The sequence below is a fragment of the Miniopterus schreibersii genome (assembly GCF_964146895.1).
Source record: "Miniopterus schreibersii genome assembly, chromosome: 4".
Lineage (NCBI taxonomy): Eukaryota > Metazoa > Chordata > Mammalia > Chiroptera > Miniopteridae > Miniopterus > Miniopterus schreibersii.
The window spans coordinates 32,417,655-32,444,940 of NC_138105.1; the positions used below are offsets into that span (position 1 = coordinate 32,417,655).

The 27,286-nt window shown below is 36.0% G+C and overlaps 1 protein-coding gene across 2 annotated transcripts; it reads right to left on the minus strand.

The window, feature by feature from the left end:
• On the minus strand, nt 1–27,286 carry MFSD8 (major facilitator superfamily domain containing 8). 2 transcript variants are annotated; one of them, XM_081135173.1, is made up of 13 exons: nt 27,140–27,243; nt 24,797–24,888; nt 23,288–23,331; nt 16,381–16,502; nt 14,921–15,161; nt 14,009–14,122; nt 11,720–11,864; nt 10,952–11,007; nt 9,584–9,692; nt 6,315–6,449; nt 3,606–3,709; nt 3,268–3,515; nt 1–1,713 (listed from the first exon to the last, which is right to left on the minus strand). In XM_081135173.1, exons 5-13 carry the CDS (start codon nt 15,096–15,098, stop codon nt 1,507–1,509), a joined length of 1,296 nt encoding a protein of 431 aa, XP_080991299.1. In that variant the 5' UTR covers nt 15,099–15,161; nt 16,381–16,502; nt 23,288–23,331; nt 24,797–24,888; nt 27,140–27,243; the 3' UTR covers nt 1–1,506. The 2 variants fall into 2 exon arrangements, with proteins under 2 accessions (XP_080991299.1, XP_080991298.1); XM_081135172.1 differs by lacking the exon at nt 16,381–16,502 and having other exon boundaries at nt 27,140–27,286.

Sequence of the window (27,286 nt, forward strand, 5' to 3'; positions counted from 1 at the left end):
TATAAAGTGCAGATTATAGTCTTTACTCTCAGTTTTGAAAATATTTATAACTTAGAGTACAAAATATTGGAAAAGTATTTCAAAGTATTTTTACTTTTTAGGTAATAGTGATTATCCATATACATATTTCTGTACTAGTACCTTTTATCAGCTTTCCACTTAGGTAGAGGTAGATATGTTATACATAGAGACCATATACTCAAGAAAACTCAGTAAACTGTTAGGTTAAAGCCATTTGCCTCAAATATTAGCCTGACTAAATTGGGGCTGTCATGGCCCATCCAAATGTAAAATTCTGCAGGTCTGAATAACTGTGCAGACATAGACTGCAAACTGCTGTGTCTACCCTGCCACTACTAACCGATGGGAAAAGTAAATAAAGTGAGTTTTCCTCCAGAATTTAAGGGAGTTGAAAATGCCAATAATTATAATAAGCAGTTTGCTTCAGTATATGTATGCCATAACACATACCTGGCTTATGATTCTAAAGTGAATTACTTATTAGCACTTGAAAGAAAAATGTAGTTACTCCTACTAAAGGTAGTGAAATCGATCTTGATCTCTCAGTCCTTTTTATTGCTCAAATATTAGGATTATCCATATGCATCTATTAATTTAGGGTTACTAGTGAGATAAGACAAGTGTATTAAAAATAAATTGAAGAAGGTAAGGTAGGATGGCAGGCATGGTAAATGGAAAAATTGAGTCAGAATATTTCATGAAGGAACTTGATAGTAATAGAAAATGCATTTTTAAATAAATAAAAAGTAGGTATCTCTGATTAGGTAAAGATACCTACTATTTAGGTAAACAATTTCTGTAATTTCTGTTATAAGTAATTATAGAACTCTACTCTGGTTTCACTGCATGGATATTCTCTCATTTTAAATGATACCTCTGCAGTTTGAAATACGAATATAATTTCACATTTACAGACCATTGTTCCTTCACGCATGAATTTATGCAACTCCCAAAGAGAGGTTGGGTGAAGAATGTTCTTTTTTTTGAGATAAAGAAATTATGATTCAGAATGTTTTTTACTTATTATCTTAACCATTATCTTACTATTCACAGTTACTCAGAGAATTCTGTATTATTCAGTATATGTTCTTGCTGTTCAAAATATACAATACCTGAAGCCTGACTTCTGGAAACTGACTCAGTGCAACTCTCTAGCGTTAGAACCTTAGTTAAGGAAGTCCCACACAGCAAGTACTTTGCATCCCAGTGTTAGTTAGCTAGGTTACTCTTTTTTTTAATCCTCACCTGAGGATATTTTTTCCATTGCTTTTCAAAGAGAGTGGAAGGGGGAGAGGGAGAAGGGGAGAGACAGACATCAATGTGAGAGAGACACATTGATTGGCTGCCTCCTGCACATGCCTTGACTAGGGCCAGGGATCGAGCCTGCAACCGAGGTATGTGCCCTTGACCGGAATCAAACCCTGGACCCTTCAGTCCATGGGCCAGTGCTCTAACCACAGAGCCAAACTGGCTAAGGTAGCTAGGTTACTCTTGAATCCTTCCATATCTTATAGAAAACGCAACGAGTCTTTTGTAAACCACTCCCAGGAGTGTGATGGTAAGCACCACCATTCCACACACAAGGCTGAATGCCCATCGTGGGCCCCAGGAAGTATACACTTGGCTGATGAACACAGGTCCAAGAATCCGTGCTGCACTTCCAGAAGCTGTTAACCAGCCCATGTACATGCCCTGTGAGGTGGGGAGGGAGGAAGCAAATTGATATTTAGGTTTAGTTATTTTAAAAACAAGAGAGATGCTACCATTACTAAACGATGGGAAACTCACAGGAATCGCTTTCTCCATCTTTGATTTGTGAATTAAAAATAAAATGCCTCTCTATAAATACAGCAAATAATGAACAATAAACTTACTTGATAGAGTCAGCTTAGGAAAAATAAAAGTAGCAGAAAGGAACAAATTCAGTATCTGCTGAAGCCCTAGGAACAACAGAATTAATTAACTTACCTTCTAAGATTAACATTTATTTTGTACTTGCTATCTTCCACACACTGTGTTAGGTGCTATACATATATTGTTTCCAGTGTTCACAAAAGCTTATGACTGGTGGTGTCCCCATTTAACAAATGTGGAGGCTGAAGCTCAGAAAACTCAGGTAACTCTAACAGGTCTGAAGCCACATCTGCCTGACTTCACTATGCTACCTTCCACCACACCACACGTCACTCCAGTTAACTGTGCAGTACAGCTTTCCTTTTTTTTTCAATCCTCACCCAAGGATATTTTTTCCATTGCTTTTCAGAGAGATTGGAAGGGGGAGAGAGAGAGAGAGAGAGAGAGAAACATTGATGTGAGACACATGCATTGGTTGCCTCCCACCCGCACCATGGCCGAACTCGGGACCCTTCAGTCCACAGGCTGACGCTCTAACCACTGAGCAAAACTGGGCACAACTTTTAGTAGCCCCCCCATTGAAAACCTAACTGTCCATCAGTGGTGGATTAAGTAAATAAATTATGGTATATTTAATAATGGAATGCTAAGCAGTTGTTAAAAAAATAGTAATTGTCTCTTTGATGTTTTTCTCCATTTTGCTTCTATATTTTTTAATTTTCATATAAGGAATATGGAAGTTCTTATACATAGCTACACTATTGTGTTTTCATCTTTTAGTAAGTGTCCCTATTGCCAAGTGAAATTAAGTGTGGATTCAAACTTGCCTATCAGCCCTAGCTGGTTTGGTTCAGTGCACAGAGCGTCGGCCTGCAGACTGAAGGATCCTGGGTTCGATTCCAGCCAAGGGCATTACCTCAGTTGCAGGCTCAATCCCCAGCCCCAGTCGGGGAGCAACCAATCAATGTGTGTCTCTCACATTGATATGTTTTTTCTCTCTCCCTCCCTCCCACTCTCTCTGAAAAAGCAATGAAAAAAATATCCTCGGGTGAGGATTAAAAAAAAAAAATGCCTATCAGTTTTGGTGTCCCAGCTGTTGCCTAGTTTAAGAATGAGTTTCAGAACTTTGTGCTTTAGATACTTTTCCTATGAAAATGATTTTGAGCTCATAATCTCTTGAGTTCAAGAGATCTTTGAGTTTTTAGAGTGCTTTTTGTTCAGTTTCAACATAGAAGTGCTGTAAAAAGTTGTGGGTTTTTAAAAAAAATCAAAATGTTGAATATGATAAAAATCCCCCATATCAGCTTGTGTGAAAATAGAGAATGGTAGCACTGAATGTCAGTGCTTACAAGCATACTTCACATAATTGCAATGCCAGGGTGACTGACTCACCTGAGGTTTTGGTCCCAGAACTTTTGAATATAACGTATAGGACATAACGTTGCAGGATGGATAGCCTATTCCAATTAGCATAGCTGATGTGAGGAACTGGGCCAGATGGATCATGGGGGTATAGAGGCACCAGACTTGTTCAATTGGGCAACCAGTTGGTTCCTCACTGTGATCTTCTCTTGGAGAACTCCAAAGAGTAATAATAATTTCCCCAAATGTTTTACTAGGGATTGAATTATTATGTAAATCTGTAAAAACAAAATTAGTACAGTGAATGACTTGTTACTATTAGATGAATAACAGAGGCAGTGTAACATTAAGATTATGTATGGCTATACCTTCCCACTGTATCTTGGGAAATTGACTTCCCCAAGGTAACAAGATAAAGAAGCCAACCCATATGACGACGAGTCCTCCCAGCAGAATAGCTCGCTCACCAATCCTGTTAGAGAACAGAACCATTATATTATAACATAGTTTCATTATTTTTATCATTTCAAAAGCTATAAAGTAATATTTTGATACTTTTAGTGATGCACCAATTAATATGAATGCTAGATATAATTTCCCACTAAAAGGAATCAGGACTCCTCTAAAAACTGGCTTATTTCAGGTCTGGGACAGAAATGTATAAACTGAGCCTGGACATTTGGTCATATCAGAGAGCACAAAAGCTACCAGTGACTACTAAGTCATGATAAAAGGACTCAGAGCCAACTGGAGGAAGCTGGCCCACTACATGACATTGTGAACACTAAAATAGTAATGACAATGGACTGAAACACAAAAATGTTATAATCTATGAATTTATATTATATTAAAATACTCTTGGTCATTTTTAGAGGATATTAGTAAACCAAGTTTTTATTTTAAAAGTCAGTTAATAAATTAAAAAGAAAGAATCACCCTGTCATTCCTCTACAAATTGTACCTCAAATAACCAAATAGTTGGTGACAGGAAGTTTCTCTTTATAGAAAACACTCCAGCAAATAAACAAAGGAATGATAGAATTAAAATATCAGTATTTTGCAGTGGCTTATTAATGAATTAATGGATCTAGGGAATGCCAATGGCCACAGTTACGTGATAAAAAGATAAACAAAACATTACATTTCTCCTGATGTAAGTTTATAACACCACCTATAAAGTGTTCTTGCCAAGAAAATTGAACTACAATCTCATCAAACTTATAGATCTAAGTATCAATTTTCAGATATATATTAGAGACAGGAAAATATGTTTTTGTTTTCTTAAAAAAAAACAACACAAAACCACAAGGATTCAATCAGTGAGATCCAAAATGCGGGAAACTACAGTGCAAATGGTTTCTTCAATTTGTAAAGGAAAAAGAGAGCAAGGTAGAAAAGATTAGATTAAAAGAGACCTGAGACAAATAAGCGCCTCAATCAAGTGAGTAAGCTGTGGAACAAAACCAAGAACAAACAAAATGAAAACAGTAGAGAAAATTTGAATACTGCCTGGATATTTGATTTTATTTAGAAATCACTTAATTTTTTAGATGTGATAATGTCATCATTAACTTTTAAGATACATACTGAAATACTTATGGCAGACATGAAATAATGTCTGGGATCAACTTCAAAAGAATCCAGGTGTCGGGGATAGGGAATGGGAAGGTACAGATGAATCAAAATTATGCAAGCATTTATCATTGTTGAAGCTGGGTAATGGATATTAGAGAATCAGTACATGATGCTCTCTACACTTTTGTATTTGTTAGAAATTCTCCATAATAAAAAGTAAAATATACAAAGAAGACCACAGGCTTCTAAAACAAACCCAAACCCTTCCCATCTCTCTCAGAATACCTCCAAGGCTTCACATTTTTCCAACCTGATCTACCATTTTCCTCTCATCTGCTCTGGCCAAACTGGCCTTCCTGCTTGTACTTTAAACACCAAAGCTCAGTCTTCTGGGGGAGGAGAGTTCCAGGCCACTGCAAGGCTGGTCTGACTTCATTGAGGTCTCTGCTTGGATGTAACTTCCTCAAGCATGCCTTCCTCCAGCACTCATCAAAAACACTTCCCCTCTCCCAACTCCGCCCTGCCCTTCTATTCTCTTCCTCTGTTCTGCTCTTCATAGTACTTATCACTACTAGACTACACCTTTGCATTGGCTTTCTCCCCAATAGAATACAAGCTCTTTGAAGGTATGAAATTGGACAGGCGGTAAAAATGCCTATTAGCAGGACCCCTTTACTTCTGTAGCAAGATGTAATGTATTTACTATTATTTAACTTTGAATATGAATCTGTGTCTATGTCTATATCTACATCTTAGCCCTGTACTTGGCTCTACAAGAATCTTCATGGTATCCTTCATAGCATCTAGCCCTACACACTGACTCAATATTTGTTCATTGATTTTAGAAGTATTAATGTATTTTAGGAATAATTAAATTGTTAGAACTGTCTAAATTCATCTACTAATGTCCCATCCCAGACTTTATGAATGAATTTAATTTTATACAAGCATTTCCCCCAAAGTGTGTTCTTTACAGTTGTCCTTTTACAAAATGCTTTTTTTAAAAAAGTTTTGTGTGGTCAAAGTTACAAATAACTTTCAGAAATGTTACAAGCTGTATTTGTCAGGATAGTGATATAGTATGTATATACTGAAGATTTAGAAGTTTTAGATTAAAGAAGTTTGGTAATTTTAACCAGAATTTTCCAGACTTAACCACTGAATCTTTTTTGTTGTATAACATGTATTACCATGCAGCAGAAAGATATTCTATGAAATACACTTTTAGAAGTACTTTAAGTAAAACATAACATACAAACACTACATTAGAAGGCAATAATTCACTTTGTCAATATTTTGCTTTAAGAATATGCCATATGGTATAGAAATATCATGCTCCCTTAATAAACTTTACATCTGTTTTTAAACGTTGAAGGACTAAAACTACTACATAAAGAGAAAAAAGCTTTACATTGTTTTACTAACACATTCATTTACATTAACTGTTTCATGTTTCACTTTTAAAATATAGATTTGGAACAAAACCAAAGACATAAACTTACTTTTTGGAAAGTGATTTAATCCCCATGAAAACAATAACAGCCTCAACTCCAAGAGCAGCAAGTATTATTCCATCATATAATACAGCTTGTTCTCGAGTCCAGGCATACATATCCATTGTTAATGGGGTAAGGATGCTGAGAAAAACGAAAAAAGAAATTATTCTCATTTTATTTAAATCATAGTCATTGTTACTTAAAGGTGATATAGAAACTTTAATAATGCTATTGACACATTTAAGAATCTGTATTCCTTTTAACAATAACACCAGATCTGTATAAACAAAAAATTTAAAACATTTTTAGCACTTTTTAATCTGATTGATTGATTTTAGAGAGAGGGAGGGAGAGAGCAAGAGAGAGAGAGAAACACTGATTTGTTGTTCCACTTATTCATGTATTCATTGGTTGATTCTTGTATGTGCCCTGACCGGACGGAGATCCAACCTGTAACTTTGGTGTATCTGGATGATGCTTTAATCAACTGAGCTACCCAGCCAGTGCATTTTTTAGCACATTTTGATTTTATATGCACAAGTTACTAAGTTTGAGTGTGTGTGTTTTTATTTTTTAACATTTAATTATAAAGAAGTATATCTACATTGTAAAAAGTTTGAAAAACAGGAAAATAAAACCTACCAACCAGAACTCCTGCCATTCTAACAGACCTAAATAATCATGGTTATATTTTGGTTTAAATTGGTCTCTCTTCAATGAAATAATGTTACTATTAGATTAGAATCTTCTGGAATTTCTTTTCCTCAGTCTCTTTCTCCCCTGTAGTTGAACATATATATTTTTCACCCTACCTCTCTCTGAATACCTCTCTCCCTTTATATGACTTATCTCCGTTCTTTGCCAATCTCCTGTTCCTACTTTTTATCTCCTTTGCTTAATTAGCTACAAAATGGAATTGCAATATATTTAAAATAGTCATTCCCATTTTTAAATTTTTAAATCATATGAGCTGATGTGGAACATAGTTTGGTGGTTTCTCAATGAGTTAAAAACAATTACAATATGATCCAGTGGTTCCACTTCTGGATATATACCCAAAAGAACTGAAAGCAGGGACTCAAAGAGATGCTTGTACACCAGTGTTCACTGCAGCGTTATTCACAATAGCCAAAAGGTGGAATAACCCAAATGTCCATTGACAGATGAATGGATAAACAAAACTGGTATATGTACAATGGAATATTATTTAGCCATAAAAAGGTATAAAATTCTGACACATGCTACAACATGGATGAACCTGGAAAACATCATGCTTAATGAAATAAGCAAGTCACTAAAGGAGAAATGTACCATTCCACTTATATGAGGTACCTAGAATAGGCAAATTCAGAGAGAAAGTAGAACTGAGGTTACTAAGGGCTGGGTGATAGGCAGTGGAGACTTACTGTTTAATGAGTACAGAGCTTCCGTTTGTAATCATGAAAAAGTTCTGGAAATGGATAGTGGTGATGGTTGCACAATACTGTGAATGTACTTAATGTCACTGAACTGTTCAATTAAAAATATTTAAGATGGTAAATTTTATTTTAAATATATCTTTATTGATTTCAGAGAGGAAGGGAGAGGGAGAGAGAGAGAAACATTGATGGGCTGCCTTCCACACGCAAGCTGCATATGGCGCCCTGACCAGAGATCGAACCTGCTACCCTTTAGTACATAGGATGATGCTCCGACCAACTGAGCCACACTGGCCAAGGCAAGATGGTAGATTTTGTTGTGTATATTTTAACAATTTTCAAAATGCCCAAAAAAATCAGATGAGCTGAAACTTTCATATGTCTCAATTTTAAAAAATCAGATGAGCTGAAACTTCCATATGTCTCAATAATTTAAAAAAATTTTAAAAATCAAGCAAATCCACATGGACTGGCATAAAAATGTTATAATATATTGATAAGGGAATAAGCAAACTGTCAAATGATAATATCACATATTCAATGTTAGTTTAATACATACACACACCCCACAATACTTATAATTTTATAGGAAAAAAGTTTGAAAAAAATACACACTGAAGTATTAGCATTGATTACCTCCAGGGAAAGGAGTAAATGTGGAAATACAATTGTAATGTTTGGGATATTTACAACAAGAATGTACTATTTTTATAATGGAAAGGAATTATTTATTTATTTATTTATTTTAAAATATATCTTTATTGATTTCAGAGAGAGGAAAGGAGAGGGAGAGAGAGAGAGAGACATCAATGAGGAGAGAGTCATTGATCGAGTCCACAACCGGGCATGTACCCTGACCGGGAATCGAACCCTGATTGCCTGGATCCTACGTCGACGCTCAACTGCTGAGCCACGCCCGGCCGGGCAGGAATTTTTTTTTTTTAAAGCCATATGATAGCCCTGGCCAGTGTGGCTCAGTGCTTAGAGCATCAGCCCATGTACCAAAGGGTCACAGGTTCAATTCCTGGTCAAGAGCAGGTACTTGGGTTGCAGGCTTGATCCCTGGCCCTGGTCGGGGCACATGCGGGAGGCAACCAATTGATGTGTCTCTCTCATATTAATGTTTCTCTCTCTTCTTCTCTCCCTTCCACTCCTGAAAAGCAATGGAAAAAATATCCTTGGGTGGGGATTAACAACAAAAAACAGCCATATGATAACTGAAGGTAAGTAAAGCCTACACAGGCAGAAATTTTGTAATATATCATACTAGTTTGCTGTTGTTTTTTCAGGATCAGAGCTTAAAAAGAGTTAAAATTGCCAGACTGACATCCATACACATGTAGGGAGTTATGTAGCCTAAAGTTTAATCATGCCTGACCGGTGTGGCTGAGTCGTCGACCATCAACCTACGAACCAGGAGGTCACAGTTTGATTCCTGGTGAGGGCACATGCCTGGGTTTCGGGTTCGATCCCAAATAGGGGGTGTGCAGGGGGTGGCCAATCAATGACTCTCTCTCATCTTGATGTTTCTATACATCTCTCCCATTCCTTTCCTCTCTCTGAAATTAAAAAAAAAAAAAGTTTAATCATGACAAATTAAAATTTTATAATTTTATTTATCATAAAACTCAGAAGGAGGAAAGACTAGTGAAACAGATTCCTTTAAAAGGAAGTAAGGTAAGGTAGTAAGATTACAGACAGAATAAACTACATTTAAATTAAAAAACAACACTTTACATCGTGACAAGAAAAATGTCTTTAAAAAGTTAAGAACATCTATATGCCTGATTAATACTGTGTTAAGAAATCCAAGTTGTTTACATAATCTGATGTAGATGAAGACACAATAAAACTTACGTTTCAAAAAGGGCAAAGATAAATAGGACCACGAAAAACAGAACATTGGTAGTCACCACAGCAACCTGATCAATACTTCCCTGGTGAACTTGAACTTCATCTGTACTTGCTGTAGTGAATGGAGAAAAATTATATTACTTACACATGTTATTTTTATAATCACACAAAGTAGGAATTATATGTAGCAAATCCTATGACTAAACATTTAATATCATTTTTAAGGCTTTAAAACAATTTAAAAGGAACAATGTATATGACAGAAGTAACTTTTAAATGGTATTTAAAAATAAAGTAACGTTCTTCCCAGGAAATACACTTCAATTCTGTTATCTACAGGAGATACTCTGATTGTCTATTCGGTGTCTCTCAGTCCAAAAGAGGAATGTATTTTACAGAATTATATAAAATGATCTTATACTAAATACATTTGCTTTAAATTTCAGTTGCAGGTTTTTTTTTCTATCTTACCTAAATCTTAAATTTAAGAGGATTTCATGAAAACCTGAAATAGTTTATTAAATCAGTTCTCATTTATATGATTCACTTCAATGAATATATATTTTATTTTGAATTTCAATGGCATGTGAAATTACTATTAGTAAATATCCTTATGTTATTACCACTTTTTTAAGGTCCTTGTGTTATTTATATTTTTGCAAATCAACACTTTGCAGAGAACCACCAAGTTATGGTTTTTCCAAATTAGGAGGACAAGTGAGTGTATTGACTTATCTTGAACTATGTAGTTAAGCTACACACTCAGTACAAACTAGTCCTGATATTAGAAGTGTAAAGTCATACAGATCTGAGATACATCTGTCATGCTATTTTACTCAGAGTAAATGAGGTAAGAAATGCAAGAATGTGTTCATTTATGCTATCTAAGTGTATGTGTAGCAGCAGCAGGGGGCAGGCAGTGACTTTCCTAAGGCACAGTAAGTTTCTACAATTTTTTCATGATGGTACCTTCCTTTAAAGCTCAGGATTTCTGAGAAGGAGTTCCTTCTCCAATTACAAACGAATTTGGAAACAGTCTGCTATGCTTGGGGACAATTAAGCAAGCACCCTGGATACTCAACATACGGTCATGACCTCCCTTTCTAATCACACAAACTGTAGGATATTGGCTCTCTGAAAATAAGAAAGTGATTTTTAGCAATGGTTTTAACCCTGCCAATCGCAGACACCTAATAACTGATATTGGTATGCCTTTTTTAAAAATCATTTTAGGTAACTTTCAACTTTAAAGGTCTTCCCTCAATCATCCCTTGTATTGTCCTCAGAAGCAAAATCCAAGTAAGTGCCAATGGAATCATTAGAAACACTTTGATAATGTTACAGTAATTTAGTCAAACAGGTTAATAGTACCTTCTTCAAAATTAATACTTTTACACTGTCGTCCTGCGTCATCCACACGGTGCTCTCTAAAAAAGAAAAACATAAATACTGTATCCATGAAAGCCTTAGTATAATAGACAAATGGTTTAAATTTATTACTAGCCTTCTATTTTTTCACATTCTAATATAGTTTCTTTTATTGGCTTCTGAGTTATGAAAATATTAGCAATGAGACATAACAAAATTTAAAAGATACAAGTCATTATTCTAATCATCATATAAAATGAAAAAAAACAAACAAACCCATACAAACAAAATTCATCCAAAAGCATATGTGGTCAACCTTAATCGGTATTTGAAGTTCTACAGTGATTTTAAACATTAGTTATAAATGTTTTTGGACTCTTGGTTAAAGTACTCCAAAGAAATATAAAGTAACCAAATTTCTGTAGTTTTATACAATTTCTTGTAATATATAAAAGATTAGAGATATGCTTGAAGTAACTTTTTTATTTAAGGTTGATTCTAATCATTAATCTACTTAAAATGTTGCTTTCATGTCATTTCCCTACTTAGTAAATCGAGACCAAACCTTGACTCTTCAAAGGCCTTATAATCTGTTCTCATTTATCAGATTGTCTATTATTTCAGTGCATTAGCTAATCAAAAAATATGAACACAACTATAGATACCAAATACCAAATAAAGACTTTATAGGAATAATTACCCTCCAACAATGATAATGCTCATTTAATTTCATAGTCTACAAAAGAAGTTTTATCATTTCTATCTAATTACCTTAATATAATAAGGATCAGAATAATGTTTAAAACTCCCAGGAAGGCACCAAGTAAAACTGGTGCTGTATACATGTTTATCTGAAGCTGTATCGTCTCCCATGTCACGCCCTTTTCTCCAATGAGTGCAAAACAGGCCTGAAAAACTTATTAAAATAAAACAACACAGATGTATTATTATACGGGAGACACAGACTAAAAAAAATGTGAAAGACGTTTACCACAAAATTGGAAGTAACATGGAATCATTCATCTACATCTTGCATCTCAACAGACAGGAAAAAACTGGTTCTGGATGAGGGGGCAAAGAATTGACTTTTTCTATATAAAGCACAGATAGAATACATACAATATACAGTATATCTGTAGTATTAAATTTCCATGGGATGGAATGATTAGGAAAAAAATGTCTAAAAAGGCTCCTCAGGGGGTCAATAATGAAAAAAAGGTTGAGAAACAGTGATGTACATGAATTCACAAAGGATTATATCTAAAGTAGTTACTTCAGTAACTTCATATTTTTAAAAAACATCTCCATAAGAAATAAATTACACAATTTCTTCCATAAATCAATTAAATGTTTAATCAATTTCATTATGAGAGAAAGTGTCACATTTTAAGTAAATATTTTAAAATATTACTGTTTATATGATATTTAAAGTATATATATTTAATGTTTTAAATCTGGTTTTGTGGCAAAAATCAGATTGGAAGAATACTGACTTGCTCTCCTGATTTATATTCTGGATCTGGCTCTTCCAAAAATTTACATGTAATTTTATGGTGAGGATTAAGAAAGATACTGCATCACTTAGAACAGCATCTAGCACATACTCAGTAAATGTTAGTGCTTGCTGATGTGGTTATTATTAGGAAAGTGATCTGATCTTTTCAGACCTATAATACAAAATGTTTAAATGAGACAGTCTTTAAAGTACGCTTTAGGTACTCAGAATATTTACTGAGAACCTAATTGTGTACCAGGTACTGTGCTAGATACTGAGGGTAGAGGAAGACTCAGGCTACGTCCTTATTTATTTTATATTATGGCGGTAGATCCAATTATTCTACATTTGTAGAATAATCTATAAATATAAATAAAATGTTCTATATTTTACTTCGGGATGCTAAAATGAAATATTAGATATTGGTGGTGAGATTCTAATCTGTTGAGCTTTTTCTTGGTTAAATAGAAGAAAGTAATGGAAGCTGGAGTGAGGGTGGCATGTTGATAAAGTAAACTGGGTTGGATCAAACTGATGATATATTCATAGCTTCAATTTTCAATACATAAGCAAATTACATGATTTCAATGTTATTCTTGGCATAAAAAGTACTAATTTCTCAATTCAACAAAAAAGTAATTGGCCTTGGGGAAGTATTAAATACATTACAATTTTTTTATACTCAGTTAAAGGATGGAAGCTTTGGAAGAAGAAGAAAATATTAAGCCTTTTTAAAATTCTTTTATTTTCTTCAACCTTAGAAAAGTCTTAAAGGCATAGGCAAAGGGCAAAAGGGTCAAGAACCTCCTATAACTTTCCTTAAATCCTTCAGTCAAAAAAATTTTGTTTCGAAATGGAAAAAGAAAGCAAACTCTTGCAGATAGATCAAGCTAAATGATTATTTCAGAGAACATATACTTTGGAGTCAGATAGATTTAGGTTTGAACCTCAGATTTCCCATTTATTATCTGGCTGACCATGGATCATTTACTTAGATTCTCTAGGCCTTGGTGCCCTAATTTGTAAAAAAGCACTTAATTTAGAGGATTGGAGTTAACATATATACAGGGTGGGGCAAAAGTATGTTTACAGTTCCTATGGAAAATAATACAATAATTAACAAATAATAATACAAGAACAAAATAGATTCAGTGACATGGAAGCATGGATGAGACTGTGGAACCTCAGAGGGAAGGCGGGTGGGGAGAGATTAACCAAAGAATCTATATGCATATATGCACAACCCATGGATACAGACAATAGTGTGGTGAAGGCCTGGAGTGGGGAGTGGGTGCGGGTTGGAAGGGATCGATGAGGAAAAAAGGGGACGTTTGTAATATTTTGAATAAAAAAAAAAAGAATAAACTGTTCTAAACACTCATAACTGTAAACCTACTTTTGCCCCAACCTGTAAAGAGCCTAGCCTCACTGATGGATCCAAAAATATTAGTTTCCCTCCCTTTCTCTTTAGCTATGAGGTTTTATGTTTGGATATAACTTAACATTTGAACCTCAAAAGCTTTTCCCAATTCAAATTCAAGTAATTACAAGTGAAAAACACCTACCTGGACCTAGAATAAAACCTAATGCTTGACATGCACTTGTGTTTGCCATGGAACTTGTTCTTTCCTGAAGAGAAGTAGCACCAGCAATATATGATCTAATAACTGCTACATTTCCTAAGAAAAGACGCAATAAAAGAAAATGTCCTTCAGTTTATAAAATTCAATTTAAGTTGGCTTTATACAGAGGAAATATTAATCTATAGTATAGTCACTGCTTCTTTATGATCAAAGCATGTTTATTAAGGAAATGCATCAATTAACAAAATATTACTTTTAGTAATATGAAAACACAGTTAAATATTTGAATTAATAAAAAATGGCATTATAGGAATGTTAAACTATTTTTCATCATTAAATACTAAGAAAGCACTGAGTGAATGGCACACTACTCATTGCTACAACTGTTTTTAAAAGCAAGATGTCACAAACTGCATGCTTAGATCTGTAATACTAGAAACAGAAACAGAAATCTACTAACAACTCGGAAATTTACAGAGCACTTATTATGTACAAGAGACTTTGCTAGGGGCCATGGAATATTTTTTAAAAGTCAAATTGTCTCTAATTACAAAAAAGCTTATGTTTGGTTGGGGATATAAGATAAAAACAGTGCAAAACAGCATAGAAGAAAGGGACAGGCTAGCCTAGGAAAGTTCATGGAAGATGTGAAACTTGAACTAAATCTAGAAGGATGAAGAATGAAGGGAACAGAAGAGAGATTATAATTAATGGGAACATCATGAGTAGAGGCTAAATATCAGAACATATCTGTTTGCAATCACACATCTATATATGTTGAATATTTGGATATAAGATTGAGAAAGGGTGACACCAGGTGAGATTGGGCCATAAATGTCAGGATAAATGTGAATCTGACACAACTGAACATTTATATACATACATATATATTACCTGCTCCAAATCCCACCAATCCACGAGCAACCAACATGTAGTATTTATTATGAGAAGCTGGGACGTGCACATATGCATAGAGGCAGTTGGCTGCCACCGAAATGAAGATGGAGACAATGAGAGGTTCTTTTCTTGGTCTATAATTAGACCACAAACCAAATATAGGTGAAGCTACCATTTGGCCAAGACTAAATGAAGCAATAACCCAGCCCAAAAAACTTGTATCAGCTGTCTGGTCAATCTGCAGAAAAAAAGTACAGGGCTTTAAGAATTATTATCCAAGAAAAGTCAAATTTAAAACATAAACACATTTTTTTAACCATGTAATATTTATTAAAAAAAAAAATTCTAACTCATATAAGTTTTGTAACACTATTGTTCATAGTGATTCAGATTTCTGACATTACAATTAAATTTGCTGACAGTTCCCTACACAAACAGGAAAAATGCTTGGGAAGCTTCATCTTTTGCAATGATTGTGGAAATATTTCGTTCATAAAAATCTTGTTTAAAAGATAATCACATTAACATCATAAAAATAATATGCCATTCTTTAATTCTTATGAAGTTAAATACGATTACTTAGACTTCTGTTATTCTATAAACTAAACAGCCATTAGCACTGTAAATCCTTTTTTCAAACTGGGCACAACAGTCACATGCTTAAAGGAGACAATAAAAACACAAAAGCTGAAACTTAATTCTCCCATTAAACCTATTACTAATTCTTCCTTTCAACAAAGACAATTCAGGATTCTAACTCTTCAAGAGGGTGTTTATATCATGATGAACGTTGAGGGGAGAACCAAGTGATTAAAATTCACAAAATGCAATACTTTGAGAAAATAGAAAATTTTAGCTTATGGAAGGGACTATGGAATAAACAAACAGTTTAAAAAAATATAGTAGGCTATATAGTAATTTGAAAAAATAAGAACCATTAAATTTTAGAAAGTAAGTTTTAATATATATAGGCTAAGTGGTAGAACAAAAGAAAAAACATGGCCCTCATTGCAAAGATGGTGGTAGACTGAGAGGAAGCTACAGTGATACTCTCCCAGGACCAAAGTGGGATTATAACTAAAATATAGAAAAACCATCCTGAATAATCAACTGCAACTGAAGACTAGCTGGAGAGCACCCTCATAACCAAGGAGAAAAAGTGGACACCACATAGAAACTGATAGGAAATGTGGAGGCATGAGAGGGCTGACTAGGCTACCACAGGCAGCAGCTGAAGGTCTTGAGGGGTATCTCAGCTGTGCGGGTTTCCCACAGAACTCTGGGGCCTAAACCTGAAGCTGTGCTTCCCAGCCCAGAGCACAAGAACTGAGAAAGGTGCCCACATAACATCTGGCTGTGAAAAGCAGTGGAGTTTCTGTCTGCCAGGGAGAGACGACTGGAAATGCCAGCATCCTCTTAAAGGGCTAACATACAAAGTTTTATGTGCAGCCACTCACCTTGGGCTCTGGCTGAGGGAGGGCAGAGTGGACAAGAGCTGTATGAGGAGAATCTAGGATTGCTGGTTTAGGGGACAGAGCTCAGAGGTCAGCCATCTGGATTCCTGTGCTGAGTCATTCCCCTATATGAGAGACATCTTTCTCAGGCACACATTTATCTTCCAAGCAGCTTTTGCCTAGGGGGAAGCAATTGCCCCACCTTGTTGGAAAACCTCTAGCCCCACCCCGTGGAGTTTCTACATCCTGAGGCTCATTAAGAGACTAAATAACAATCAGCTTCTGGGTGTGTTCTGAGTCTCTTCCTGATTTGCTTCTTGACCCAGGGCTTGGAAAAGCAGACCTTGGTGCGCATCTTGGTCCTTTCCAAATGCACCCAGCCCTAACAGTGGGAGCCACAAGCTGTGTAACGCTGATAGCTCCAAACAGGGTACTCAAAGCCAGTCATAAACACAGTCTGACATTGGCCTGCACCAGAGACTATCCAAAAAACTGGGAGTCCTAACAGATCTACCTAATACATAGAAATAAACCCAAACAGGCAGCCAAAATGGGGAGACAAAAAAACAAACCCCAAATGAAAGAACAAAATAAAATTTTCCATAACAAGAGATAAATGAAATGGAGATAAGCAATCTATCAGATAAAAAGTTCAGAATACTGCCTGGCCGGGCGTGGCTCAGTGGTTGAGCGTGGACCCAGGATCCAGGTGATCTGGGTTCGATTCCCGGTCAGGGCACATGTCCAGATTGCGGGATCCATCCCTAGTCGGGGTGTGCAGGAGGCAGCCGATCAATGACTCTCTCATCATTGATGTTTCTATCTCTCTCTCTCACTCTCCTTTCCTCTCTCTGAAATCAATAAAGATATATATATATTTTAAAAGTTCAGAATACTGATCATAAGGATGCTCAACAACATGAGAAAAGAAATGGAAACTACGAAGGAAATTAAGAATGACATAGTAGAAATAAAATCATCTGAAGGAATAAACAGCAGATTAGCAGAAACTGAGGATCAAATTGGCAAATTAGAAGATGGAGTAGAAAATATCAATCAAAGAACCAAAAAGAAAAACAAACAGGAGGACAATTTAAGGGAGCTGTGGGACAACATGAAACATAACAATAGTCACTTCATAGGACTACCAGAAGATGTAGAAAGCAAGGGATAGAGAACCTGTTTGAAGAAATAATGGCAGAAAACTTCCCTAACCTGGTCAAGGAAAAAGTCACACAAGTTCAGGAGGCACAGAGAGTCCCAAGCAAGAAGAATCCAAAGAGGCCCACCCCAGACACATCATAATTAAAATGCCAAGAATTCAAGACAAAGAGAGATTAAAGGCAGCAAGAGAAAAAGCAATCTGTTACCTACAAAGGAGCTCCTATAAGGCTGTCAGCTGATTTCTCATCAGGCCAGAAGGGAATGGCATGAAAGTATTCAAGGTAATACAAAACAAGGATATGAAAACAAGTCTATCCAGCAAAGCTATCATTCAAAATAGATGATGAAATAAAGAGCTTCCCAGACAAAAAGAGGCTAAAGGAGTTCACCACCACCAAACCAGCAATGCAAGAAATGTTAAAGGGACTGCTGTAATAAGAAGTTGAAATAGAATGAGAAATATAGGGATGGAGATGGAGGGGATCAATGAGGGAGAAAGGGGACATCTGTAATACTTTCAACAATAAAGCTTTAAAATAATAAAAATAAAATGGCAATAGATAAGTACCTATCAATAATAACCTTAAATATAAATGGATTAAATGCTCCAATCAAAAGACACAGGGTAGCTGAATGGATAGGAAAAGAAGACCCAAATATATGCTGTCTACAAGAGGCCCACCTCAGAACAAAAGACTCACACAGTCTGAAAAAAAAAAAAAAAAAAAATGTCTGGAGAACTTTCAAGGAGAGATTGACAGCAATACAGTCATACACCCCACTGACTTTACTGGATAGATCTTCCAGACAAAAAATCAACAAGGAAACAGTGACTCTAAATGACATGCTAGATCAGATGGATTTAATTGATATTTACAGAGCACTTCATCCCAAAGCTACAGAGTATTCATTCTCCTCAAGTGCACATGGGACATTCTCAAAGAATAGACCACATGTTAAGACACAAAACAAGTCTCTACAAGTTCAAGAAGACTGAAATCATATCAAGCATCTTCTCAGACATTTACATCATGGAATACTATGCAGCTGTAAAAATGAAGGATCCCTTATCCTATGAGACAGCATGGTGGGACCTGGAGAGTATTATGCTAAGCAAAATAAGCCAGTCAGAGAAAGACAAGTAGCACATAATTTTACTCATATGTGGAATCTAATGAACAATATAAACCAATGAACAAAATAGATCCAGAGACATAGGAGCATGGAACAGACTGATGAATCTCAGAGGGAAGGCAGGGGTGGGTGAGTGGGTAAGGAAAGATTAACCTAAGAACTTATATGTAGCCCTAGCTGGTTTTGCTCAGTGGTTAGAGCGTCGGCCGGCAGACTGAAGGGTCCTGGGTTCAATTCCAGCCAAGGGCACGTACCTTGGTTGTAGGCTCGATCCCTAGCCCAGGGGCCTGGGCATGTGTGGGAAGCAACCAATCAATGTGTCTCTTTCACATGGATATTTCTCTCCCTCTCTCTCTCTCTCTCTCTCTCTCTCTCTCTCTCCTTTTTTCCCCTCTCTCTAAAACAAACAAAAAAAGGATTTATATGCATATATGCATAACCAATGGACACAGACAATAGTGTGGTGAAGGCCTGGGGGAGGGGTGCAGGGGGTGAAGGGATCAATGGTGAGGTGGGGAGAAGGAGGACATTTGAAATACTTTCAACAATAAAGAAAATGAAAAAACATTGCCTTTTCTAAAGATATTTTTAAATAGCTTAAAGTGAAAATACTTAGGTACATTTTTGATGGGAATTACAAATAAGAGTAATTGAGTATACTGATACATAATATTTAAAGGTCTAGCCTTTGAAATATTTTTTTTCAGTTCACTAGGCATGTAATGGTTTTGTGTTATTTTTTTTCAAATTTTTCAATTAGTTTACATTCAATATTATTTCATACTGGTTTCAAGTGTATAGCATAGTGGTTAGACAATCATATACTTTGCAAAGTGATCCCCTGATATTTCAAGTACCCACCTGAACCATACATAGTTATTACAGTATTATTGACTATATTCCCTATGCTGTACTGTACATTCCCATGACTGTTTTGAAACTACCAATCTGTATTTCTTAATCCCTTCACCTTTTTTACTCAGCCCCCCAAGCCTACACCCCTCTGGCAACTATTAAATTTCTTATTATAGGCACTCTGGTTTTTATTTTCTATCTGTATTACATTTAGCTCCTTTTCTTCTCTCTTTTAAAATATAAAATAACTTCAAGTCATATAAATTTTAAAATTAATTTTCCAAACAGCAATGGAAACTCAATTTTAATGTTAAATGTGTAGTGATTTGAAAGCAAAAGGATAAAAGTGTTATCTCAGGATATCAATGAATCATAATCAAGTGACTCCTGAGGATGGCTCTAACATTAACAATATTTGCTGGAGACCATTGGAAATTTTAATTTTAATTGGATACTATTCTTTACATTGACTGGAAAACTGGAATCTGCTAGAATTATGACAGGGAAGTAACAATAGAAGGTATTACTTCAGTAATTGAACTGTTACCTGCGCTCATGTGTGTTTTTCTCTCTTAAAATTAATAACAGCACCTCATTTTTGGTCACTCTGATGATCTCTATCACATTGTTTTCAGGATAAAACCTAATTCACAAGCTGGCCGCTGTCTGCCTCTCTAACTTCATCTCTCTGCACACTGTCTCCCTTTACTTCTAACTTCTAGCCAAGTGGAACTGTTTGAAGTTTCAAAAATGAGCCAACTTTTTTGCCTCCAGGCCTTTGCACGTATTCCTGTACTGTCCCTTCCACCACCAACACCTCCGAATCTCCTACTCCCTGACTCCCACACCTGGCCTTCAGGTGATCAACTTCTGCAGGCCTTTAAAACTTAGCTCAGGTATAACTGTTTTTGGAAAGTCTTCCAGGATTTCTTTAGTTTGGATTAGCAACATCCCCCTGGTTGCCCATATCTGTCTGTTTCTGTGTGTATCTATGTTCGTATATCCCTTCCTTCTCTCTCCCACACCCACACACACTTTTAGATCATTACCCACTTATTTTGTATGGTTATTATCTGTAAACGTGTTTGGTTTGGCACACTTCAATGAAAGCTGAATCTATATCTCCTGTAAAAACCCCCACAAAAACCAAAGTGCGTAGAACTGTATTTCAAAACATTCTTCTCTAAACACGTTAATTGACACAATCAAAGTTCTAGAAATCTTAATGTTTTTCTATTGAGCTGAGATACAAATACAGGTGTTCCAAGCCTCCTCAACTATTTACTTATAAATTATTACTTATTTATTCAATTAACATCTTGCTGACTGGCTATTTTGAGCCAGAACTCGCCTGTGTTCTGGCCGGCTACTTTTCCTTTGTGATTGGTCAGCAAGGTGTTTAAAATTATTTAAATTAATGTAAGTGCAGACACAGCTTGTGACCAGTCAGCAACATTCTGACATGGAAACACGTGTATTCTTGTGACCGGTCAGCAAGGTGTAGTACTGTGGTTAAGAGTCGGATTTTGGTTTCAGATAGGGTTGGCTCTGCCAATTTCTAGCTGTGTGGCCTTGGGCAAGCTACCTAAATTCTCTAAGTTTCTTCACCTGTCAAACAGGAGTGATAATATTCACTTTATAGGGTTGTTATGAAGATCAACAGTTGATTTAGGTAAAAGGTTTAGTACTGTGCCTGGCACACAGTGAACTCTCAATATTATTATGAAATAATTTGAGAAAATTAAGGTTTTTGGTGAAAATGTTATATTTGTCTTGCTGAAGAGCCAGTTATAAGTTCATGTAATCAATATATTTACCTTTGAAGAGCTTTCATGTATCTGCATAAAGGAGTGATCCTTTTCAAAACTCAACATATTGGGCTAAGTAGACCTAATTACTGCAAATACCTTCTTTTGGAAACTTTGAGGTTAATTAGACTAGATACAGGGACCATACAAATTAAGAGTTGTGATACATTCAACAATAAAGATAAATTTTTTAAAAAACAAAAACCCCCACAAAATGTACCAACTGATTTAGGCCCAGATTATGGAATGTACTACACTGATATTTTGTGACCTTAGAATGAGTCTTTAAATAGCCTTAACTTTATAGATGAAGACATCTAGGCATATGTAGATCAGCAGGAAAAACCAGGGGGAAGAACTAAGCTTTAGTGTTATTATTTGCTATAATTTAGTTGAGTAAACTCAAGCAAAAGAAAGAAAAATGGAAAGCCCTGTAAGATGGCTGAGAACTTATAAAGAGCAAAGGCAGAATACCCAAATTTAAAGGCAAATTTCAAATACAGCCCCAAATTAGGCAATTGCCAGTAGAACCTGAAAACTAAAATTCAGTGAAGTTTGACCAACTGTATAAACAATTCAAAACCTCAGTATGGTCAGTGCTGATATCTAAGGTAATGGAATAAAATATGTAGAAATAGCTCTATTTCTAGAGTAAGATGTTTGTTCATTAATGTTTGCTTCATTCATATATTCTCCCAGTGTCTTTCCATCAATTCTCAAGGACCACTGAATGGATCAACATAAAATAGTGTGCCATCTCTTGACTCCAGTTCAAAAATCTCAGTATGCTGCAGTAAACTATCTTTTGTGAAGATCTGATGATGTTTTACTGAGGCCTTATCGAAAGAAACAACAATGAATGGGCTTCTCATTGCTGATCTCGATCAAGTAGCTTCTCAGACTGTTAACGATATGCTTATACATATCAGTTATCACAAGTTCTCTCTTGCCTGTCCTATGCAGCAATTAGCCTAGGATTGCTTTATCAGTTATAACATGATGGGGATGCCAATCACACAGCTCTAGTTACTGGTAGGTCAGCATTTCTATTCTAGATCCTTATAGTCAAGAGTTTACAAAACTAATCATGGAATGAATCTTAGCATGTAAAAGCTACTTCCCAGAATTTTTTAAAAATACAAATTTAAAAAATGTTAAAGAAAAGTTATGATACATGAAAATATATTTTTAGCAAAGAAGATGTTGCTGCAGAATTTTTAAATATAGTTTCAGTGCCAGTATGGAAAGCATTTTTAGTGTCATGGGTATTAATTTTTAAAAAAATTTTTATTGGTTGATTTTAGAGAGGGAGGAAGGGGAAGGGAGAGAGAGAGAGACATCAATTTGTTGTTCCACTTATTCATGCATTCATAGGTTGATTCTTGTATGTACCCTGACCAGGGATTGAACCTGCAACCTTGGTGTATTGGGACGACGTTCTAACCAACTGAGCCACCTAGCCAGGGCTCATGGGTAATAATGTCATGTAATATAATTTTTATCTTTTTTTTTCTTTTTTCTTTATTTTTTAAGGCTAGTCAAGTGAAGCAGTGGGAGTGGAGAAGGAACAAATAATTTTTAAATTAATTTTCAAAACAGCAATGCAAATATGGCACTAAATCTAGTTTTTTTGTTTTTTATTAAGGAGGTGGTATTGATAGAATGCAAAGTGGCTAATAAGTAGGTGGCCATACACGTGCATTTGCCTGGGACTGTCCAGGTATAACCCTATTTTCCTGGCACAGCACTCCTTTCACTTCGGGAGTGTTCTGGTTTACACAAGAAAGTATATGATCACTTTACTTACAAGCTTCTATTGAGGAATTACTATCTTGAGTTATTCTAGTACAGATTAAATCTTAGAGTACTAAAGAGACTCTAGAAAACTCTTAATTATATAAGAGTTATTACTACTAAAGCTACTTAAGAGAAGAATAAAGTGTACAAACCTTTTGGAGATAGGGCCATATTGACATTATCACAATAGAAAATCCTGTAAAGAGGCAAACTGTTATTTATACTTACAATAATTCCATCACTATTTATAAATACAATATTTTGGACTATAGCATGGATTTTATTTTACTTTTTAAAATGTTTTTATTGATTTCAGAGAGAGGAAGGGAGAGATAGAAACATCAATGATGAGTCATTGATCAGCTGCCTCCTGCATGCCCCCTACTAGGGACCAAGCCCACAACCCAGGCAGGTGCCCTGACCAGGAATCAAACCACTATCTCCTGGTTCATGGGTCAATGCTCAACCACTGAGCCATGCCAGGTGGGCTATAACATGGATTTTAAAATGTAATTCTAATCTACAAATTTATGCCCCAAAATGTCTACTTTGTTAGACAATGTGGTTTTAGGCTTGAAAAGAATAAGTATAGTCCTTGGCCATAATTAATATAATAATAGCCAAGTACCTATTTTTCCTTATAAGCCTTTACTATAAATGGAAATTACTGAAAACTTTGTTAAGTGTTTATAGCAGAAATGAATGAAGGAAAGGCCACTTTGTTAAAGAGGAAGTGCTATACTTCTGTGTTGTTTGGGAGAGACAATTAACTGTAGGGAAGAGTGGAGAAAAATAAAATGATTCTCTAAAGGGGGCACTGGTTATAAAGAACTAGGATACTGCCTTGGCCAGTGTGGCTCAGTTGGTTGGGCGTCATCCTGGTGCACCAAAAGGTTGTCGGTTGGATTCCAGGTCATGCACATGCCCTGTCTGGGGCTCAATCCCCAGTAGGGGGCATGCATGAGGCAGCCGATAGATGTTTCTCTCCCCTCTCCCTTCCTCTCTCCTTAAAAATTAATTTTAAAATCTTAAAAAATAATAATAATAACTAGGATACTTCAAAGATGGCCATACCTTAAAAGAAAATTCATTATTTTTGGTAGGCTTTATCGATTGAGAATTGTAATGATAAACTCCAATTTGTCAATTTTAAATGTTAGGCACATACAATCAAAATTCTATAAAGGTTTTATTTTTTAAGAAGCTTTATTAAGATATAATTCACATATTATACAATTTATACATTTAAAATATACAAATCAGTGGGTGTTAGTATAATCACAAATATGTGAAACCATCACCAAAGTCAATTTTAGAACATTTTAGTGACCTAAAAAAGAAATCCTGGGCCCTCTAGCCCTATTTTGCCACTCTCTAGAATAGTCAAATTCATAGAAACTGGAAGTAGAATGGTGTTTCCCAGGGGTTGGGAGGATGTGGAAATGAGTTGTTGTTGTTAATTGGGTAAACAGTTTCAGTTTTGCAAGATGAAAAAACTCTGGATATTGATTACACAGCCATGTAGATATACTTAGCACCTCTGATCAAGATGGTAAATTTTCAGTTATGTGGTTTTACCACAATAAAAATAATTTTTAAAAATTAAATATTAAAATATATCGTATATTAATTTCTAAAATTATGTAATTTCTAGTACTTACCTACACTGCTGAGAAACATAGTAAGATACAGAATCCTAATAGATCTCCATCGACTCTTATAATGCTCCTCAGTTTCTGTAATATCCCATTCTCTAGGTGTAAAGAAGAAAGAAGTAGCACAAAGTTATCTCATTATATGCAAATTTTTCTGTGGCACACTTTTATTTTCTCTGTCCTAAAGTTATAAAAATTATATGCTAGAGGTAGAGGTATAATTTACTAATACTGGTTTTTGCTGTACTATTCACCTATGAATAGGCATTATTTCTTTGAATTTCCATGGGTTATATTTATGCATCACTGTACAGATTTATTATTTGAGTGTTGAAATTTGTTACACTGACAAAATGAATAAAGTTTATCAATATAAATAAACTAGCTACAACAATTAGATCTCCCAAAGGTGGGATATACACTACTAAGTATTTTACGATAATTACTGTCAACATTATAACATGCTCTACTTGATGACAGCAAATTAACTTTGCTACAGGAAGCTATTCTGGCTGGATAATTTTGGCAAAATTAATGTAGAAGTGACAACAGGATGCTTTGATGTGACCTACCACATTCCTAGCCTGAGACCTCCTCAAAGACTTGCCTTTGCTCTAACACATGGACCAGAGAGACCAAGGCCCCTCCAGACTTGGTTGATCTTTCATATAGGTCTGTGCCCTGGACTAAAGGGCAAGTATATTACCCAGACATCCCACCTCTGTCAGATGATTTACATGAGTGTGTGTACCCATTACATTTTCACATGTGCATAAAGAAAGAGTTAACTTTACCTTAAAATGAGCATTATGTTTTCAAATAATTAAGACAAGCAAAACCACAAAATACCTTCTTATGTTCCAAGATTATTTTCTAAAATAGACTTTAGACTCAAATTGGTCTTGAAAAAAGAAACTTTATTTTTCAAATGTGATGTGACTGGGCGTGGTAGAGAGGGAGGGAAGAAGGGAGATATTAGATCTACTGTATGCCAGGTATATTAAATCAGTTCCTGATACAGCAGATACTTATTAAGTGGTTAACTTTATATATGCCATTATATAAAAAAAGAAGAGCTCTTTAGGCCTTAGCCAAACTTCCATGTTCTAACTATTCACAATTCTATTGAACTTATATATGGTTTTCAAACCAGCAACAAAGTAGAAGTCCCAAAAAAAAGCTGGGAGAAGAGAGGTTGCTGACAGCGACAAAAACAGGGGTTGCCAACAGATTAACAAAAACATGATGAGGGATAGTTTGCCAAGAACAGAACAGGCAGTGAAAACACTAAAAGAGCAGATATAAAACTTTAAAAGTATAGCAGTGTATAATAAAGTAGAAGGAAATAGTCCAAAATGTCTCAACAGGCCAAGAACATCACTCTATTTCGACATTATTTCAGCATTGATATGAACTGTAATCTCAAGATAAAATTGCATTACATTATGCATATATGCATGACCTGTGGACACAGACAATAGTGTGAAGGCCTTGGGGAGCAAGGGTGGATTCCGGGTGGAGGGGATCAATGAGGGTAAAAAGGGGACATCTGTAATATTTTCAACGATAATTTTTTTAAAAAGTTGCATTACGTATATTGTTTAGTAAATCAGGGACCAGAGAAGTACGTTTTCCAAAGAGTTTCAAACAGAGTGGCTAAAATAAGGTTTGGTGCTTAAGTGAGACAAATGAGCAAAAATTAACGTAGACAGCTTTGATTTAACTGTGTATTAATTTACGTGACGTAATTGTTATATGTTTCAAATAAAATAGTACTTAACTCCATTTTCCTAAAGGCAAAAATACGTAACTGCACAAAGTAGGAACAAAATAACTAGAATTATAGAAGGGTCACAATACACTTCATCTCCTAAATGCTAAAGAAAAAGGTATTTTTTTACAATTAGTATTTATTTATATATTTGGCACAGGACAGAGGTGAAGCCATTTCAGACGTGTTCACTTGCTAGCAAAGAATCTGGCAATTAGGTCAACACTAAGAGCGGTGTAGTCAAGTAACAATTAAACCGATCATCTCGGAATTTCTGTGAACTGTGTGACGTGCTCAGCTCTGCGACGGGCCCGACGCAGAGGGCTCGGCGGCTGCCCCCGCGGAACCGACGCCGAAAGGCAGTCTCACTTTCTCGGGCACCTCCACCAGAGCCCGCGGGCGCGCACTCCGACTCTCCCTTTCTCGGCGCTGGGAGGTCCACTTCCGGCCTCGCGCGACCGGCCGCCGGCTCCCGCCGCCCCGGCACCCCTTCTTCTGCCGGGAATGGCTAGCGCCGGTGAAGGCAACAGTCCCCATAGCGCAGGAAGGCTAGGGTGCCTTCCCCCACATCCGCTCACCTGCTTTCGGGTGTGCGGTCACCTAAGAGCGGCTCCCGCTCAGCTTGGACCCCCAGTCCCGCCATAACGCGCCCGCCAGGAGGTGAGAAGCTAACTCTCGCGACACCTCCTTCTCCTGCACAACCCACACAGTCAAAGCTGTCAAAA

Bases quoted from the DNA above. Each gene is read 5' to 3' on its own strand.
- MFSD8 (XM_081135172.1), bottom strand. From the start codon at position 27,204: ATGGCGGGACTGGGGGTCCAAGCTGAGCGGGAGCCGCTCTTAGGTGAC. The intron at 9,693-10,951 runs GTACTATTAACC...CATTCACTACAG, and splicing joins AAGTATTAATTTTGAAGAAG to CAAGTACAGATGAAGTTCAA. The intron at 3,516-3,605 runs GTATAGCCATAC...TTGTTTTTACAG, and splicing joins TCCCAAGATACAGTGGGAAG to ATTTACATAATAATTCAATC.